Genomic DNA, 19,797 nt, shown 5'->3' with positions numbered 1-19,797 from the left:
GGTTTATTCCTCAGCGCTTAACTGTAATACATTAATAAATCAGTAGCCAAACTAAATAACTACTGGTTTTTGATTATATTTCAGCCTTCTCATTTATTTCTGGTCTTCCTCTTCCTCATGTTATGCTGAAAACCAGTCCAAAATCCATTTTCTGGCAATTCTGAGATGCCCATAAGAAGGGTAACAGATACTCAGCTCTCCACCAAGCAATCCCTGCCTGTGTTCAGGCAGTTGTGAAGGCAAAAGCACAGCATTAGTTCAGCTTTAGTTCCCTTTCTGCTGATCCCATGAAATTGAAAAAGCAAGGGGAAAAATACCAAAAGATCCCATCCCATTTTCTCCAGTTTAAAGCAGTAACTATCATGTTATGCAAAAGCCTGAGGTAAGCCTCAAAGCTGGATCTCTTACATGGCAATTTCCTTGAAGAGTTGTTGGATCACATTTTTGTAAGGGTTTCTTCTACACACGAATATTTTATTGCATCTGTTTATCCCAGTAACCTGGAATTCATTTATCTGACAAAGATATTTCCACAATGAGCTTCCAAACACACAGAGGAAAAATATGACACATCTGCTTTTAGTTTGTCCTTTCTGTGGCTAATTTAAAAATGAACACTGAGGGAAATACGTGTCAGGCACAGAGGATTCACCTCATTACTAGCAGACTTCCAACTCAGAATAGAAAATAAAATCTGAAATAAAGATTTTAAATGACACTGCAAACTTCTAGATGACAACAGCTGTGCCAAACCACAGAATCAAGATAGCTCTGATAGAGTGGGGGAAGGATTGCAATCAGTAGCAGCTTCTGGGGTACTGAAAAACAGGCAGGGATTGAGATCAGCTGGTGAAAAATCCTTTCAATTTTCCAACTTGTTCCCAAGTCTCCTGCACAGTGATCAGATACAGCAGCTGAGGCCTCGTGTGCTCTCCTGAACTGTCTAAGCAAGCAGCAGAAATGTCTTAATTTGGGAGCTCAGTGCATTTAGAGTCTCTAAAATGGATGTGGGGCCTCTTTCTGCCTTTATCAGACAAACCCCTAATGGAACTGGGACAAGAGAAGTGCTGCTGTGTCCTGGGCTGTGCTGAGACATGGGGGGTTATTTCTTAGAGGGAAAATGAGTTAAATGAATGGAAACTTTTGGCCCTTGATGGCTGATGTGTGCACTTAGGGCTCATCATTTGCCCTGCCCAGATGCACATCACTTCTGCCAGAACAAATGAGTATTTTCCTGATTAATCAGGAGCCCTCAGGGAACTGCTCTTTCTGTACATATATTATGATCATTAAGGAGCCTGACTGCCCTGTTCTTGTTGCAGGCTGTGGGAAATGCAAAGCAAATTGTGCAAACTGTGCTCTCTTTATTGGACACATTTCTCTGTATCTCTTGCACTAATGGTGTAATTCAGTATCCTGAGATGACAAATGATGTATTTAAGTTCATTTTCCCATGCTGCCCCATAAATGTTATTAACTCAAACATTTAAATGCAGGAAGATGGAGCTGCTGTGGGGTTTTTTGGCAGTCCTGAAGGAAGCCCCTTCAGCTGATAAAAAAGAAAAGAAAGAGATTCTGATTTGCAGTTTCTTTACATAAAAATGTATTCAGGGAAATATTGGCATCTTATCACTACAGTTGGGGTCTTAAGTAGTTCATTTATTAAGAAAGTACAATGTTTATTTAAGCATTTCAGCTCCCTTAAAAAAGAAAATCTAGAAAATAAATAAAGTTCAATGTCAAAAAATCCACAGCAGAACTATTCTTCTATTAATAAAACAATGGGAATAATACAGATGTCCTTGAGAGTAGCTCTTTCTTGCAGAGATAAGGTGGTGATTAATGGGAAATTTGTTCTTGCCAGAGGTGGCTTTCAACAGTAAGTAAATAAATAGTAGGATCCCATTCTTGCAGTCTACCTACCATAAATATTATTAATCTGGTAATAGGAAGCTGTAATCCTGCTGGCCATTCAGAGGTTAAGATTCTGAAAACACCCTTGCCCCTAAGGTTATTTTGTTGATGATGTCATTTATATAATGCCACAGGAAAAAAAAAGAATGGCATGGCAACCAATTCAATTCAGTTTTAAAATAATTTCCAGAATAGAATGCTTATTTCTGAAGGTGTCACTGGTCAGAATCAGCTAAAGAGTGTAGCCTCAAGGAATGGAAGAGCCTTTATGAAGCTGGGTTTTAAACCTGAGGGAGTGCTGGAGCAAATTAATGTGGGTTATGTCCAGTGGCCCAGGTGCTGCAGCAGCTGGAGCCCCCTAAGCACTCAGTGGGAAGCAGGACATTGCCAAAAGGCACCAACCTCCTGCAGTTCCCCTTAGCCTGGAGTTACATGCACAGAGACAGAGGATTTCCAATAAAACCTAAACCAGAGATAGGAAAAACCCCTCCTCCACATAGACATTCAATTGTCTGCATGGTTTATTTATGAATTTTGAATTTCATGGGCCAAATTTATTAACTAAGTTATTCTGTCAAGAAATATAAATGATGATCATTTGTTAGCTGCACTTCTTGAATAACGGTATCAAAGTGTAATAAAATTATTGAGGGGATTTATTAACCTGATGAAGTAACTCATTAAATCCTTCAAATGCATTAATGAAGGAGGAAGTGGGGGCCTTTTGGTATAATTGGAGATGGGAAATTGCACAGCTGGGCCAACCTGATAAGAAGGCTCAGATATCCAAAAACACTTTGATTTAGCTGGTAAATTTGGGGCATTTCTATCACTACGCTGGATTTCAACATGAGTTTTCTAATCTGGGTAGCTCTGCATCAGAACACAACTATTTATATTTTGTTTTACTACTTTCTTCTAGAAGCTTTGGACTAAATTAAGCTCTTGTGTGAGACATGGCTGGGGTTCTCTAAGGCTGATCTGTCTGCTGCTAACTGAGGGTGGCTGGACAGGCACAACCAGCCCAGGACAGTTCTGACCAGGTTTTAAGAGGACGTTGCTCAAAGTTGCTGTGTAAGACTTGGTTAAAGAGCACAGGGGTCAAACAAGGCTGAAGTTAAACCATCAGAGGTGCTGTGCTGATTCATTTGCACAAACAGCCATCAGTGACAGCAAACCTTGCTCAGGGAAAAAAACCAGCTGGATATTAGAAGAGGGTGGGAGAGAATGGATCAGAGTGCCCCTGAGGATCAGTGCTGGATCACTGCTGCATTTCCAGGCAGCTTTCAGTGAAGCAGCAGTTGCTATCCCGTTTCTGCAGAGAGCATCTGGCTCGAGCCAGAGCTGACTCCATTTATGATGTTTTAAAACCACTGAATGGGTACCTGCACTGTTCCAGTGTGCAGCACTAAATCTCCCAAGCACTCAGGGAGCACTGCCGGAGGTGCTGCTGGAACCCACCTCAGCAGGGCAGGGGCTGCACGTGGCTGCAGCTGTGCAGCACCTGGGCTGTGGAGAGGAGCTCTGGAGCAGACAATGATTTCCAACATTGCTCGTGGTGTGGCTGATTTATGGTGGGCTGGAATCAGCAGCATGAAATGAGGGTTGTTACAGAACTGTTCTTTATGATCAGGGGGTGGCACGTGAGCTTCTGCTGACTGATGACATTCACAGGACTAGGACATCTGAGAAACAGAAAACTCTGCTTTCAACCCCCTGTCAAGCAGTTTTTATGAGGAGATTTGAAAACATGCAATTTGTGTCTTCCTGGTAGTTCCTATGCCCTGGGAAAACTGAAGCTGGTCTTTGTAGCTTAAATCAATTAGGAGAGGGACGCAGGATGTCTTTTTTGTTTTCGGCATGTATTTTTCATGGTTGCATTCCAGATAAAACACTGTTGTGTCAGGGATTCTAATCACCTTTCAGCCATATATGTAAAATACATGTCTCTGAAAGAGGTAATGAATGTGATATCCCCGAGGCTTGGAGACTGCTGGGATGTGAAGTGCAGCTGTAATGAAGGGAGACGTGGGCATTATTCTCAGACCTCCCACCACCACTGCCAGTGTGAGAGACAAGGTAGAGAATGGGCAAAGTCAAAATAAATTCACTGTATAACGCTTTACAATAAGGTCACCTCTGGTGGAAGGCTGGTATTTAATGGCCACCAGCTTCATTATAAATCTGTTTTCATCAGTGTCTGCTCTGCTTAAATTGTGAGTCTTGGGAGAGGTGAAAAGATTGATTTAAAACAGACCTGTGGGCTGAGCAGGTGGGGAGGAGAAGGGAGCAAATATGTCATGTGGAATCATGACATTTCAGGTGATCTACACATCACTGCCTGTCTTTTGGACCTCAGCCCCTGTTCTAAATAGCAATTTAAGAACTTGGATTTGACAGGCAGAGCAGGAGCCAAGACCTGCTGCAGGCTGGGCAGCGTCTCCCCTTCCCAGGTGAGCTGGCTCCAAAGGACAGACAATAAAAATGAGTTTGTTCCCTCCCTCCTCCAGCTGCACGTGGACCAGGGCTGACACTGTTCCTTTTGCTAGGGAATGCATCAGATGCTCGGTGGAAGCTGCTCTTGTTCTCAGCCAAAAGATCACAAGAAAAAGCATTAATTTAAATTTTCACTCATCAGTTTCATTCCCCGCTCGTGCTGAAGAACGTAGCAGTTTTGGCAAGGATAGGTTAATTAAGAAGAGAAGCAGAGTGTTTGCCACCCTGATTTCTATTTGTAGAAATGTGCATTGCTTAGAAAATGTGTACCATGTTATGTTTACCTAAAATAGAACAACTGAAATATGCACTTTTTATTAGCACTTCTTAACTGTTGAATAAAATGTGACACAAAGATAAGGGAGCACAGGCACGATACATTCTGAACATGCTGCTCTCAGCTAAAGAATCCAACACTTAAATATGTCAATATTACATTATTAGTCTGCTCCTGTGTTTGCTGCTCTGAGAGAGATGAAGTGAGCATGACTTAAATAATTTCCTCAAAAAATAAATAGAAAATCTATGTAATTATTGAAGCAGTACAAAAGAAGAAAATCATAATGGTTTCCAAATGAGAATGCATCTGACAGTCCTCATTTTTTAGCTCTCTGACTCTTGTAAAATTTCATGTAGCACACTGCTATTTTGAGAAACATTAGCTCTTGTCTCTCTTTTACAGTGTGCTAAAGAGGCTGTATTTCTCCTAACCTTGCAGATGACAAAATGCACTCCTTCACCACAGTCTACACAGTGCTAGATCATTTCAGGCTTCTCAAGTAAATGACACGCAACTCTATAACTGTGTGATTAGGCCCATAGATTACCAGATTACAGCCATAAATCTTCACCACGGCTACCACTCACTTGGCAGAAATAGTCAAGTTTCATCATTTGTTCTCATGTAGAAAACACGCTGTGAAATGCAGCCTCAAAGGTCACCGGGATGGCATTTCCTTTTGTGGCCCTTAATAAACTTGCAGCTAATGCAGTAATTACCAAGCCCAATTACCTCTGTGATGGCTTCAGAGAATTCCTTTTCCAAAGTCTGGATAGTCAGATTCCACTCCCTTCGGTTAATAAGTAAGATAGATTCAGCTATCCCTACAATTGTTAGGCATTTCTGAAACAGGCTATTTGTAGAATGAGGGAGTTGTGCCAACAGAACCTGAGTGGGGTATTTTAGTGGCACTAAAAGGATTTGTGTAAAAAAGGTGCATAGACACCCTTATTTTAGTGCTAGCTTTATTTAAAATAAAGTGTTCCTACTCTACCTCAGCTAAATCCAAATAAACTGAAATGGAAAACATTTTGACATACACATATTTCCCCATAATTTTGTATGTACATACATAAAAATACAACCTCCTGTATCTGATGCAGTTCCCTATCTTGTGAGCTGGAGTCACAGACTCAGCATTTCTTTAAACACAGAGTTTGGAGACATTGCACAAACGAACCCATTCCCTTTGTTAGCTACAAAGGGCTTTGACAAGCTACACAGCTCTCGTTATAACTACATTTATATTACAGCTGCTGAGTGCTAACTTGTGAGTTGCACTATTTAGAAAAGCCAGAAAAGGAACTGCTATAATCTACTCCTTTGGCACCAGTCCAGCACTGATAGCAGCTCCTCAAATCACAACATGTTTGACTGAAATGATGCCAGTGGAACAATTCTTTACAAAAAGAGCTAAAGTGTGCTATGTTAGAAGTGGCTGTGCCATTATTAGGAGTTCCAGCTCTTTATTCACTTACAAAGGAAGACAGCTACATCTTTATACCAAGCATATGGGCATTATTATCCATTTTCCTGCTATTCCTTTTGGTTTCCTTGGAGGGAATAATTGCTAGGGCTGCTTCCAAGGGTTTGAACTCCAGGTACCTGACATGCACCTGCCACGAGTTCAGCAGAGCAGAATGGCATTTAACAGTGTCCCTGCTTGCCCCATCCTCCAAAGTTCAGCTGTTGTAACAGTGGGATTTTAGTCTGGTTGTTTTTATCTTTGAGAGGTCACTTTCCTGTTTGTTTTATTTATATGTAATAGGCATTTAAAACGATGCCTGCTAATTTTAGATATATTTCAGCTCTCCCCAAATTACTCTGGGTAATTCCTGCTTTCCTGAAGTAGTCCAAAGGAAATCACTAATTTTCAGATAAGCCCAGAATTCCATCTTATTTCTATTTGAACACTGATGTGCAGCTATCACTGACAAAACCCTTGGATCCTACTCAGCACTGTTTTCAAGGGATAGATATGGAAGAGAAATACAGGTACCACATTTTTGTACAAGGGAATTGATCCACAATACCCCAAATGGAGAAACCCTTCAGGAATGCTACAAAAACATTTGCTTGGGAGAGTGCTGGGAAGGATTGGGTGCAGGGAGCCAGGGCAGTAGGACAAGAGGGGATTTTTGGAAGATGCCTGCCTGTGTTTCTGGCTGCCAGGTTTTCCTGTTTGCTGTTTGTATTTCTGGCTTGGTGTTAGGCTGTCTGTGGCTTTTGATCAGCACCTGCTTCCTCATTTAAGAACATGTAAGTAAAATCACATAAACATAAAGAAAAGCTGTAGAGCAGGTAATAAAATCATTAAGTGAATCAAATGTATGAACCTGAGAGGAATTGTGTTATTCCAAGTCAACTGATTGTGCGTAGGAAGAACTGCCAGGCTTAATAAGAGAGATAATGGATTATATGTAAGAGGAAACTTTGTGATGAGATGAGTGAAAATTGCTTTGGTAGATTAAGCTCTGTCAATAAAAATCTTCCAAGATGTAAGACTGTGACAATCTGTAATAGGGTTGGAATAATACCCTTGCTTGCCTGTGTTTCAACCCTAATTCCAATGATTGTCTGATATGTCCCCCAAGCTTGCAATTAATCCATCATTGTCACAAGCATCAGGAATATAATACACTCCTAAAGTAAGCAAATTAAATTTCTAAGACAAACTAATCTTCTTACAGCACGTAATTTCAGGAAGAGATTTCATGCACACAGCATATTTCACAACTACACATCACCTAAACATATTAACAAACACAATAAAATAAAACAGGGGTTTTTTGTTCTCTGTGAGCCACCTTTGGATTTCCATCCATTCCAACATTAGTATGGAAGGACAAACATAAGCTCAGCCCAGTTTAAATGTTCCTGCTTCACAATACAGAAAACGATTCAATTCCTGTGTTTCAGATGTTGGAGACTCCATCAGTCTTGCCAAAAGAAGTGGAATGGAAATAGCCTTTTTTGTCATGGTGTCTAAGAGTGTTGTACATTGGTGCCCTCTGCACACACTCCAGAGAACTGCATTGCTTTGCCTTGGTCTAAGATCAACCTCAAATGGTGTGAGAGATTTAAATAATTAAACAGTTGTACAGGAGCTTAATGAAATGAATAAACCATTGCAATGACAAAGAGTTATATATTATTAATTTTAAAATAGCAGAAAATGCAGTTTTTCCCAACTACAAATGTCATTGATTGAGTTTTTTCACCAACAATTTACATTTTTTCCTACGAAAATCTCTGTTTTCTCTAAAAAGAAATGTCCTCCTTTCAAACAATACCTTATTCCTATTAAAGTTATGTTATTTAAAAACCTACTTTTTAAAAATAGAACCAGACCTTGGTTAGCAAACCCTTCAGAGAAGAAACTGCCATTTACCATCTGGCTGTAGGACACCAGAGAAGCAAAGAGGATGAGGGTGAGGCTGTAACTGTTTGGGATTAGAAAGTGGAAATAAAATATGACTTACTGGTGAACGAATGTGCTTGGCCTTGTCTCTGGGCTGCCATCAGCAGTGGCTGTGAGTTACTGCAGGGCTCAGCTGGGGAGAAGCCAGCAATGACAAAAAGAACAAACACCTGTGTGGCACACAATAAAAAAAGAGCACTTTTTAACCAGACTTCATCGCTGATGGGAGATTAATCGAATTAAAAAAAGAACACCACTATGCATTTTGCCAGCAAGTCCCCTCACAGCCCGGGGCTTCCTGCTGCAGAACAGACCCAAATCCCTTGTCTGGCCTCACCCCGTGTGTGACAGCGGGACCGCCCCGCGCAGAGCGGTGAGATGCGCTCGCCGCTGTGCGCTGACACCTTTGAGAGTGATGTTTGTTGTTGGAAAGCCGAGCAGAGGCGTGAGTGCTACACGAGGAGCCGAAATGGAGCCCCACGGTTTCTTTGTGTGCTGTCCCAGCTCGCTGTGCTGCTGACAGACAGCACCATTAAGCAGTCATTAGCACCGTGCCTGAAAGCTCGGCTTGTGCCGATAATAACGGGGCTATTCAATATTTGGAGCCTTTGTAAGAAAGAGGGCACCTAAATGAGAATAATGAGGTCACTCTATGACATGCCTGAGGATATGAAACCATGGGTAACTTTTTAGCCCGTTTGATATGTGAACATATACATTCAGCTGTGACGGATTATTTCTAGCCTTGGAAAAAAAAATAAAGCTGCTTCCATTAAATCACACCACGCAACATCAGCACCAAGTGGTAATCAAAACACTGTAAAACACAGCCTTCAAAACAATACTGTGTAACCCAGTCAAAAGGAAAACATCTATGGAACAGATACGTGAAACAGAGCAAGGGGTTGAGACAGTGTTAGAAAAGCAGTGAAATTTAACCGTTAGGAAAGCATTTTATGACCGAAAGGATTGTTTCCAATTCTGCATGTATTTTCATCGAATGAGATGCCATTTTGGCTCTGAAAAGATGAACAAGCTGAAATTTTAATTTTAGCCCTTCCTCTTGCTTAGAGCCGTGGCTGTTTCTTGTAAACCTGGCTCACTTTCCCAACATCTCACAGGTTTTGCACCCCGGGGCTATTTCCAGATTCCCGGGGCAGTGGAGCAGCCTGGGTTGCAGCAGGGCTGTGCTGAGCAGCCCCTGTGCACCACAGGCTCTTGGGCAGCCCCTGGTCCACGTCCCACAATTGCACAGGTCCAGGGATTAACAGGGTTTAGTTCATGGTTTTCATTGCTGTTTAAAAGTCTCCCTTTTTTTTGAGTTACTTCCCATGTTCCCGCCACCAGAGGAGGTGCTCTGGGATTTTGCTGAGTGTGCAAGAGTGTCATGTGGCTCTCTGGGGAAAGCTCAGTGACTTTACTGAACAAGAAGACAGAATCATGGAATGGTTTGGGTTGGAAGTGACCTGTAAAGGTTCCCCTGGAGCAAACAGGGGTGTCTGCAACTAGCTAAGATTGCTCAGACCCTGCTCAACCTGACCTTGGGTGCTTCCAGGGATGGGCAGCCCATGCTGGTGATTTACCACACTCATCAGGAAAGATTTCTTCTTTCTATCTACTCTGAATCTACCCTGTTTTAATTTAAAACTATCACACCTTGTCCTTGTCTGGTTTAGCTTCATTTTTCCTGTCTTTTCATTCTATATTGTTTTTAGGGGTGTCACACACGTGCAGTTAGGGAGATCTGCATTACAGAACTTGGTATTCAGCTCCAGCGTGTCTGGTTGCTGTCAGGCCCTAAATGCAGGGACACAGCAGCCGAAATCTCAGATCCTGCTGCAGGATCAGGAATTGTGAGCCTGGCTCGGGATGCTGCTGGTGCCGGGAAGGAGTTTTCCCTTAGTGGTTCTTGTAGCAGCACCTTTCACCCACCTTGTGCTGTGCAAGAGGAAAAGGCCACAGCAACCACTGCAAAAATATCCCTGAGGTTTAAAGGAAAGAGGGTGGCTGCTGGAGCAGGTGGAACTCTGGGCTCTCAGCGTTCTGCCTCTTGGCAGGCAGCTTCTCTTTGTACCCATGTGAGATACCCAGAGGGGAACAGACTTTGCTGCTGCTCCACTTTCTCTCCTTTTAATTTCCATTTTCTTCATCTTATTGTTTTCTACAAGGGATTAACTCAGCTGTTCCATTTGGACTAGCAGGAAAGGTTTAATTCAAATTATTCAGGGACTTGTCAGGCTGTGTGTTAAACTTTTTGACTTCATCTAGCCCTCAAGCTCATTAAAGCGTTTTTTAATTAAAAAAGATTAATGAGTGATTGCCCTTTTTTAGTGGATACTTTTAAGATTAAGCCTCTCCAATATTATAATTGGAGTAATATGCATGTGCCCTACCTGAAAGGCAATCACAAACACAGAGAACAGCATGTAGTGTTTGTTTTATACTCCTAATGTTTCATTAGATGTTTGCTGGTTATGAATTATCTATCAGCTCAAACATAACTCTTAATTCTGGTTGCTTCTTGAATCACTACCCTGAATTTGAACAAAACAATGTCCTGGAAAAAGGGGAAGAGAGGAAAAGGGACTGCTCCATGGTATCTTTTTAGTACATAAAATAAAGCCTGTTAAAATAGAGGTTTTAAATACAGTGGTAATTGATTAGCAGAAGGGATAGAAAAGAAAATACGGTTTCTCAGTGCTCTGTCAAACAAAAGTTGTAACCCCTCACGCCAGCCTGGCTCAGCCCTCTTCTCTTCCAAGGTGGGCAGAATCAGGTTCCAAGAGCTGCTCCTGGAGGATTTTAATGCATCTTTATCTTACTCATGAGTTATATCTTGGGCAGTCTCATTTTCAAAGTTGGAAAAGTGGCTCTGCTCTTGATTCAATTACCTGCATATGTGGATATTTGAATATCCATGGATTCCTTAAAGACTAAAATCTGGGAAGTTCTATTAAAAGCCAGTGCAGGGTAACTGTCAGGAGGCAAGCCTGGATTTCCAATGTCAAGAGACATAAAATAAATAAATAATCAGAAGATAAATGGTGTTTTTCAGTTGTTCAAATGCAGGATGTTTTAAACAATTTGGGTTGGTATTAATGAGTCTCACATCATCAGAACCTCATCAGCAGAATCTGAAAAACTGTATTTGAACTCTTTCATTGGAAGTTTCTATTTGGCAGAACAAAGTAATTGTTTGTCTCAAGCACAAAAATGCTGTTGAGAAGAAAGTGAAGCTGCTTTGGAATCTGCCAACTTAGGAATTCTTCTCCTCTGGATTCCATTGTATCTGAACCACCTTACTTTTTACATGGCTCCTAATTTGGATCACAGCGTTTCTGAAGTTATTTAATGGCAAGAGTTCTCATGAAAAAAATCCCAACTTGCTGCCTTGTGACACCACTGCTGTCCATAAGAGGTAATTATGAAAAGGAGGATAATGAGCCAATCACAAGGGGGTTTTATGAGCTATGACTTTTTCCATTGATTTTAATATAATATATATATTTGCCTTGCTAAAATAAGGATTCTTTTTTTCCAAAGGAATTAATGTTTGATAATAACTGGTGTGTATTTTTTTCTCCTCTCTAGTGTTCATAATGGCTTCTGGGCTTTTGGTTTACCCTTTTGGTTTCAACTCTGCTACTGTGAAGAGATTCTGTGAGAACTCAGACATCTACTATGCAGGAGACTGCCAGATTGGATGGGGGTACATGCTGGCAATTGTTGGGGTCATGTTGTCTGTCTTTTTACCATTCTTTGCAAAATATGCACCAAAAGAGCACATATCTCCAACTCCAATACCTACTATTTTATAGTATTTGATTACTGTTTAAGAACAGAACATTCCTGTCTACAGTAATGGGCAGAAATTCTTAAAGCACTTCCAGCTGGCTGTGTTGCTAAAGAGAGGAGAGGAGATGGGGAAGAGAAGGTCAGATTGACAAAGACCAAAAGTGCATTGAAAGTCTTCCGTAAGCACGAGAGCAGCGAACGCTCTGGAATTGGAATGGGATCAATCTGCAGCCTTTACACTGCTCTAAACAGATAATGGCATCATGCCTTAGACAAAACAAAAATCAGTTTATCCTCGAAACATCTGTCTACCTCCCAGTTTCTTTGGTGTCTCAAAATTGTGAGTCTTAAAGGCTTCGATTCACTTTTGATATATTGTGAAATGTCAGAACTTTTACGAACCCGGTAACTTTAAAATCAATAATGATATTTTGTTACAATTATTTTGATTAGTGAAAAAAGCACCTACTAGTAGCCACAGCCTAAAATTAAGATTGATAGCTAAAAAGAATTGTATACAAGAAAAAAGTTTCTTTTTAATCTATATATATTAGCAACACCTGCATATTGTAAGTTCTGGGCACAGTTTTTACTTCTGCTCTAATTGCCAAGATACAGAGCCATCTTCATGAAGTCTTGGGTAAAATTGAAATTTCTTTTTTTCCGAGACCTCCAACCACTTCCAAAGGCTTCATGATGATTTAATATTTTAACAAAAGGGAAAAAAAAACCCCCTAAGAATTTGTTTTCAGTATTTCTTAAATTATAATTCTAGGTAGACTTTAACAAAATGTTTTGAACTATGACAACTGTAGATTTTGGGTTTTGTTGTTTAAGGCTGAAAATTAAAAAAAAATATCTCTGTTTACAAAAATGTCTGTGCCCAACGTCCTTCTCTGTAGTGATCATACAAGCCAGAATGAACTAATTCCAGTGGTTCCATTGCAATTCAGAGTCCAGACTGTAAAACAAAAAAGTGAAATGCTATTGAACGCGACTAGCAAAAATCGGATGCTGTGTCAGAATTACAATGGCCATATTTCATTAGTCTGTATGGAAATTTTGTGAGGTCTGATTTCCACAATAGCACTGAATTCATTATTATCAAGCATTGAAATAAGTGCACTTGATTGCCTTAAGCAAAAGAAACATTGGGTTCTAATCTCACACCACTGTTGTGTTTTGCATTTAAAATAAAAATTTAATTCTAATTCTATTCTCATCTTTTATTTTCTATTATTTATTAAAAAGAAAAATCACATAGATTATATTTAATTCAGAGCTGTACTTCTTAGTTTTGTATTTTGGCACAAACAAGGTGATCAAATTTATTATTCTTCACTTAGCTGAGTCCAACTGAGTTGTGAATTTTTATTTTTTTTAATGGAAGGGGTACATGAAGGGACAGACAGAGACATGTTGAGGATGTAGACGAAAATGCAAACAGAACAATCACTGTGTTATTTTAATATACATCAAAGACTTGTGCAGTCTTGTTTACATTCCTCACCCTTCTAAACTTCAGTGGAACGTTGCATTGTTTTCCAAAATAATTGTCCTGTTGCTACATTTCCATGCACTCTAAAAGCAAATTCTGCATACAAATTTAGCAAGTTCTGAAAATACAGATTCCAATGCAGAATTAAGTGCACTGAGAAAGAGAGCATGAGTACTCTGCACTTTTGCTCACAGGGACTGGGAAATTAAATCTTCCAAATATTTAACAGAATAGGTTGAAGGAATGCCCTAAAGTAAGAAGAATAAACTTCAGTCACTTCTGTATATTAATGTGCTTTTCAGTGATGTCTTACACTTTTTTTAATGAATGGCTGAGATTGATAATTTTCATGTAAGAGTCAGAAAAGTGAGGAATAACAAACAACATGCAAAAAGAAAATAATCACCACAAAGTAGAGAGACAGAGATGCAGGCTTTTCTTTCCTAACCAACCTGTGCCTTTACACTAGAACCATTATACAAGACAGGATCAATATGGTCAAGGAAAAAAATCACCCAACAACTGAAAAATGTTGAGTAGTGTGTATAAACTGTATTGAGTAGGGTTTTTTCTGTTTTGTGTAATGTTTACGACTGTTCACTTAATGTTTCACTAGAAAAAGTGATTTGTTAGTGTCAACTAGAAACTTCTTTTGCAAAGATCTAAACACTTCCTGAAAAGTAAAAATATTTTAGATTTTTATTAACAGCCATAACACACCTAGTAGACAAAGGACCCATTCCTGTCATTACTTATTAACCTAAGTTCACATGTGCAGAACTGGAAGCATCAATCACTTAAGTGGAATCAGTTTTAAATTATTGTTACAGCAGAGCCTCACAATTCACAACACTGCTGTACCAACTCTTTTACTTAAAGCTCAGCTTCTGTTGTGCAAATCCTCAGTCTCTGCATCCTACAACATTCTGCACCTTTTGAGTCAAGCTAATGCTTCCAGGTGGAGCTTCCTTTAACATTTTGTAACATTTAAAGGGAATCAAACACGTGTACATGACCTGTACAGCTGCACTGGCACATCCCTCCTTGCAGCCTGCAGGCTCTGAGCCCGCCTCACACCGAGGGTGTGACCGTCATTCCAGCGATCCTGGCAGATCCTGGTAAAGCCCCAGGTGAGATCCTTCAGTCTCACCTGCTGCTGGCAATGCCTGTGCTCACACTGACAGATCACTTTTTAAATAAAGACTGTCTGCGCGTTAAACTGTGTAAAAGCGTTTTCCTGTTACAATTTGCTGGACCAGGTTCAAGTTTTATTCTAAATATATAATTTTTTAAGTGTAACTAAAAGCTGTATTTTCCATTAATGTGTTTCTGCGTTGACTAGCTGGCTCCTTTTTAGAATATTAACTGTTTTCTGTATTTGACTTGTTGGATACAATATTTCAATTATTTTAAATGTGAAATTTCCAATTGCCAACACTGTATAATAAAATAATTTCAAAAAATCCCCGTACTGTTTGCTATTTTCTTGACAACCCTTTTGTTTTGCAATTCCCAAGAGATCTGCTACAAAGCTTCTGAAGTAGGGGAAAAGGAAATAGGAACAGCAGGAATAATCTATGGAAGTTAATGTTTGAAGGCCAAGGCACATAAACATGTACATGGTCCATCACTCATGAAAGATGTTACTATGGCAAAGGCAAGGAAGTTCTGTGTTCAAATAATTCTTTCTTTTCTACTTCCTCTGTGTCCTTGGGAATCTTCCTACAGCTTCAGGGTCTGTTGTTATTTTATACAGGTATTGTGCTGATTATTTATTTTAAAATAAAACCATGAATCATGTAACACATAAATGGGAACTCAATGAACACCACACAGCATTTGTTGGATAACACAGCATAGTGATATTTTCAAATGTTTAACCAAATTTTCACTGGTAGTTTTGGCAAATGTTGTAGTATGTCCAGCCTTTGTGGGTGACAATTAATTAAAACTGGGATTTGGACAACCATTTTGACTTTTACATTTCATTCATAGTTTTTACAAATGCTGTCATCTCAACATCTGCAATTTTAACAAAGTCTTGGAAAGTGTTCTGTTCCTGAGCAGTTGCTGGTCTTACAGAGACGCACTTGAAAATGTTCCTTTTTGCATCGTAGGTCCCCATGCACCTGTGCACTCGACCTCTAATGAGTCGTGGAAGCTCACGGTCCTTCATCAAAGCATAATAAGCACATCAAACAATTAGATCACCTCACATGAAAGCCTTCCACATGGCTGCTTTCTGAGGGCTGCATCCAACAAAGACCTTTACATCAGCTTTGTTGCTGTTACCAACTACTTAAACTCAAAGTCTCTCCTGTTTTTCTGAAACAGAAGTCTGAGGATGCCTGAGCAGTGACTGTGGCTCTAAATTGGGAACAATACAGTACAAACATTCAGCCTGCCTTTTGCACAGTAAATTTCTGTTTCCTTTTTGCATTCATACAAAGGACTGGAGCTAGTGGTGACTGTGTTATGTGTGGGCACGGAATACTCACAATTTCATAGAACACGCACGGCAGGGTCTCCTTTCCATCTCTCAGAAGGAAGTTCTTTGCCCCATATGCTCCAGGTGTGACTGCAGAATCCAGTGTGCCTGTCCCATTAAGCAACAATTAATATTCCAAGATTAATTACATTAAAAATGATTGTAAAACTGTACCACTCTACAGAAGATACCTACTAAACAGGAAAATGTATTCTAACACATTCTAAAAACAAAGACAGGAAAGAAACAGGATGGAAACACTTGATGTTGGAGGGTGACTGAACTGTTAATTTTGTACCTGTTTCAGTCACCTTTGATAGCTGAACAGAAGGGAAATTAGATGGCGTCCATGCCATTATTCTGTGACTTTAAGTATTTCAGCTATTGAAAATTCTCTCTTATTGTTCTCCTAGCATTATTATCAGATTATATTATTATAATCTACTCTGCTTACCTAAAACTTCAAATAACAGTGGAGTTTTATAGGCATACTGGCTCCAGTGCCTCACACTTTGAATGACTGCAGACAGGATTCGCAAAGAATTCTTTTTTACTTTAGTTTTTGCTTGAGATGATGAAATTTCCTTTCAGATGAAGACAAAAGCTTAAGTTAGACATACACACTTGCAGTTTTAAAGGGCACATAGGCATTTATGTATTATGTTAAATAGGAAATAATTACATAAAATTAGAGCATTTGTTCAGAATATACAAACAACTCCCTGCCAGTTTACTGAGGATTTTAGGTTATTACAGTATGAAAATCTCCATTCTAAATTTCCAGAAACTCCACGTTTTACTAAGGCAACTTGGGCAGATTAAAACCTCATCTTCCATCAATTCCCTTTCTTTACTGCTTTCTTCACTGTGTCTTTCCTATTAACCCTGCCCATAAGTTTTACCTGACTTTTATCTCCTGGGACACAACCAGATTGGTTCTCATTCATTATATTTTGCTGAGTATTGTAGTTAAATTTATATGCTGGGCTATGATCCTGCAGACTTCTTGCCACAGTGTTGGCTTTCAGTGGCCACTGTCCTTTGGATGTGTCAGTTTTGATGAGCTGGGGTGGGTTACGACTGTCAGGCTGTTTTTGCTGCTGGGCAGTTTTCAAACTGCTTGAAAAGTTCTCAAACTTTCGAGAAGTTCCATGAACAGATCTTGAATTTGCTGTGCTACCTAAAGGAGTGTATTCATTTCTGTTCCTGCAATACAACAATTCAGTATCACAGTACCTCTTCTGATTACTCATATATATGATTAAAGTATATAAAAGAAATCCATAAATTATTGTTTTAGCTTTAAATACCTCCAGACTCACTTGAGCTTACACCAAATTTATCCATATAGAGGGCAGTGGTTACACCTGTGCCTAAATCCATGTGCCTTCAACAGGCCTTAAAACTCTGCTCAGTTATTGTCCTGCCCGGTGTAAGGGATCTTTTCTGACCCAAAATTCACATATTTTCATAACTCTACAATAAAATAAACAAGGTTTCCTCTGAGAGTGATCTTAAAAGGGTTTCTTTGAATACTACAGGCATACGGGAAAATGTGAGATGCATTTTCACATAAGAACAAAAAGGAAGAATAATAGACATGAAAGGCTTCACCAACCTGCAGGCAGACAAGTTTTTTCCAGCGTTTGCTAAATTAAACTTTGATGCATTTGGTGGTTTCATAAGGGAAGGAGCCATCGGATGTTCAGCTTGGCTTTCAAAGACAAGTTTATAGTATCAGTGACACAGCAACAGCTTTATTGTAAGGCACACATGGATTGTTCATGGAACAATTCACAGCCAAATAAAATAAAAAAAGCAACAAATAAGTTGCTTTTTGCATACCCACTGTTCTCTGCTTTCTGCAGTTCATCCACTTCTGAGCTTGCAGTTCCCCAGCCTAATTTTCAAAAGACAAAGGATTGAAAATGGATAAAAATGGAAAAGACTGAAAGGCAATGAGTCTTTGTAGGCCTCCAACTCTGCTTAATGTCCCACAAACAGGCTCACATAGGAAGGAGGAAGAAAAAAGAAAAAGGGAATGTGATCCTTTGATATTTGTAATTATAAGACAACTTCTAACAAGTAGGTTGCTTCTCTAGACAATGGTGCAGTTACAAACATTAGACTTATAAGCTACAGAGACTTTATTGTAAGAAAACTTCTAAACTTTATTACAAGTAAAACATAATGAAAGCACTAAAAGCAGAATTCTGCACTGTTCTTTCCAAGCCCAATTTGAAGAACAGAAGTTCCTTTCTGAACTACAAGAAAGACATCTTACAAATGTTTCTTCTTGTAACACAGGACTTGAATGTTGATTGAAATCAACCGAAAACAAAAGGTCAGTTTCTAGAGACTCTATTTAAATGCCAGTGCTACTTCATTCTCGTCACACAAAGAGTCAAACTCCCTCTAGGCAAGAAATATAAAAAGCTCAATTGTACAGAGGAGAAAGAAATTTCCTGGAGGACAATTTTTACATAATGAACTTTTCAGAAATAGATATAAAGGATGGATATAGTTCTTGATAAAGACAATGTCTGATTTCATAGAATACAATCAGGAAGTTAGGACTTATTTGGATTTAGAGGCAGTAAAAAACTAAAATACATCTTATTTACCGAATGATGAGGGAGAGAAGTCATAACTACGAGTTCCAGAACCAGTACCTGGTTCACTTTTAATTGGATTTGAAGTGAGGGGCTGTCTAGTTCTTTTCTTCTGATTGAACAGGGGTACAGGCAGACAACCTAAAATTAAAATTTAAGTAATGCTACATATTAATAGCAAAAGGATACACAAACCACACTTGAAACATGTAAATAAAATAACTTAAATATTTTACATTACACATAGGAATTACATTTCATAAACATGTAACAGACTATTCCCTCACAGAATTTATATTCCCAGCCCTCTGTCCTGCACATAATCCCATGAATGAAGCCTTTCCCTGAGTGACCAGTTCTATAAATCCATCTAAAATCTTGCCCTGTGCAGCAATAAACAGGTAACCCATGCAAGTCCACTCAGGAAATGGGGATTTAGGGCCAAACACTGAATACCCTCTATGAATACTACATACATAAATGTATTATATGTATTTTATGTGTATACAAAAGCATAATGAGGTGTGAACAGGAGGGCGCATAACAAGGGCTGGTACCTGCTGTGCTGCGAACCGAGGTGTCAGCTAAATTCCTTTTCATTTCTTTGCTGAATCTTAACAGGCAGCAGTGTATTGATTACTCCAAATTTGCTGTATGGAAGTCAGATGAAAAAAGCCAACTAATTAATGCTGCAAAAACATACAAATTTCACGTGATTTTATGGCAGTTTCTCATAACACTGAAGCTCCAGTGACTGGCATAATTTCAAACACAAGCCCTAAAACACAGAAGCAGCTGTACCGAATTCAGAAGATCCACAGGCGCACGCCTAAGATGCAACAGCTCTTTGCAGAGTCCCCTGAGGGAGTGGGCTGAGGGTCAGGGTTGTGTTGAGAATCAGCGCTTACCGGGCTGAGGGTAACCCTGAGGGATGGGGCTGAGTGTCAGCCCTGAGTGTCAGCCCTGAGTGTCAGCCCTGAGGGTCGCGGCTGAGGGTCGGGGCTGTCTTGAGGGTCAGCGCTTACCGGGCTGAGGGACAGCCCTGAGGGACAGCCCTGAGGGTCGGGGCTGTCTTGAGGGTCAGCGCTTACCGGGCTGAGGGACAGCCCTGAGGGACAGCCCTAAGGGTCGGGGCTTTCTTGAGGGTCAGCGTTTTCCGGGCTGAGGGACAGCCCTGAGGGACAGCCCTGAGGCGAAGCCCTGAGGCGAAGCCCGCCTAAAATAACGGACACTCGCCCGCGCGCTCGCCCCTCAGGCGATGTGAAAATGGCGGGAAGGTGAAGCCCCGTTCGC

General features: G+C 40.0%; 2 protein-coding genes across 2 annotated transcripts in view; one reads left to right on the top strand and one right to left on the bottom strand.

Moving 5' to 3' along the window:
- LHFPL7 (LHFPL tetraspan subfamily member 7) overlaps positions 1-13,117 on the top strand; it is a 54,981-nt gene extending 41,864 nt beyond the window's left edge. Inside the window, exon 3 of the mRNA XM_063402774.1 lies at positions 11,703-13,117. Within this exon, the coding sequence (XP_063258844.1) occupies positions 11,703-11,929 (227 nt within the window). The 3' untranslated portion in view covers positions 11,930-13,117. The remainder of the gene's footprint in view (positions 1-11,702) is intronic.
- A 2,265-nt stretch (positions 13,118-15,382) lies between these two features.
- On the bottom strand, positions 15,383-19,104 carry SPATA22 (spermatogenesis associated 22). Its single transcript, XM_063402266.1, has 8 exons — positions 19,062-19,104; positions 18,517-18,645; positions 17,738-17,792; positions 17,511-17,606; positions 16,795-17,098; positions 16,347-16,476; positions 15,903-16,000; positions 15,383-15,574 (listed from the first exon to the last, which is right to left on the bottom strand). Exons 1-8 carry the CDS (start codon positions 19,102-19,104, stop codon positions 15,383-15,385), a joined length of 1,047 nt encoding a protein of 348 aa, XP_063258336.1.
- Between the last annotated feature and the right edge of the window lie 693 nt (positions 19,105-19,797).

Source organism: Prinia subflava, chromosome 8 (assembly GCF_021018805.1).
Source record: "Prinia subflava isolate CZ2003 ecotype Zambia chromosome 8, Cam_Psub_1.2, whole genome shotgun sequence".
In the NCBI taxonomy this organism is placed as follows: domain Eukaryota; kingdom Metazoa; phylum Chordata; class Aves; order Passeriformes; family Cisticolidae; genus Prinia; species Prinia subflava.
The sequence above is the reverse complement of the archived record's forward strand: the minus strand, read 5'-3'. Positions and strand labels throughout refer to the sequence as shown.

What these genes read in the sequence shown, in the direction of transcription:
- SPATA22 (XM_063402266.1), bottom strand. Translation starts at nt 19,104, where the DNA reads ATGAAAAGGAATTTAGCTGACACCTCGGTTCGCAGCACAGCAG. An exon ending in ACTGTTATTTGAAGTTTTAG is followed by an intron (nt 16,001 to 16,346) that starts GTAAGCAGAGTA and finishes TTAATGGGACAG; the next exon opens with GCACACTGGATTCTGCAGTC. An exon ending in CGTGCGTGTTCTATGAAATT is followed by an intron (nt 15,575 to 15,902) that starts GTGAGTATTCCG and finishes GCTTTGATGAAG; the next exon opens with GACCGTGAGCTTCCACGACT.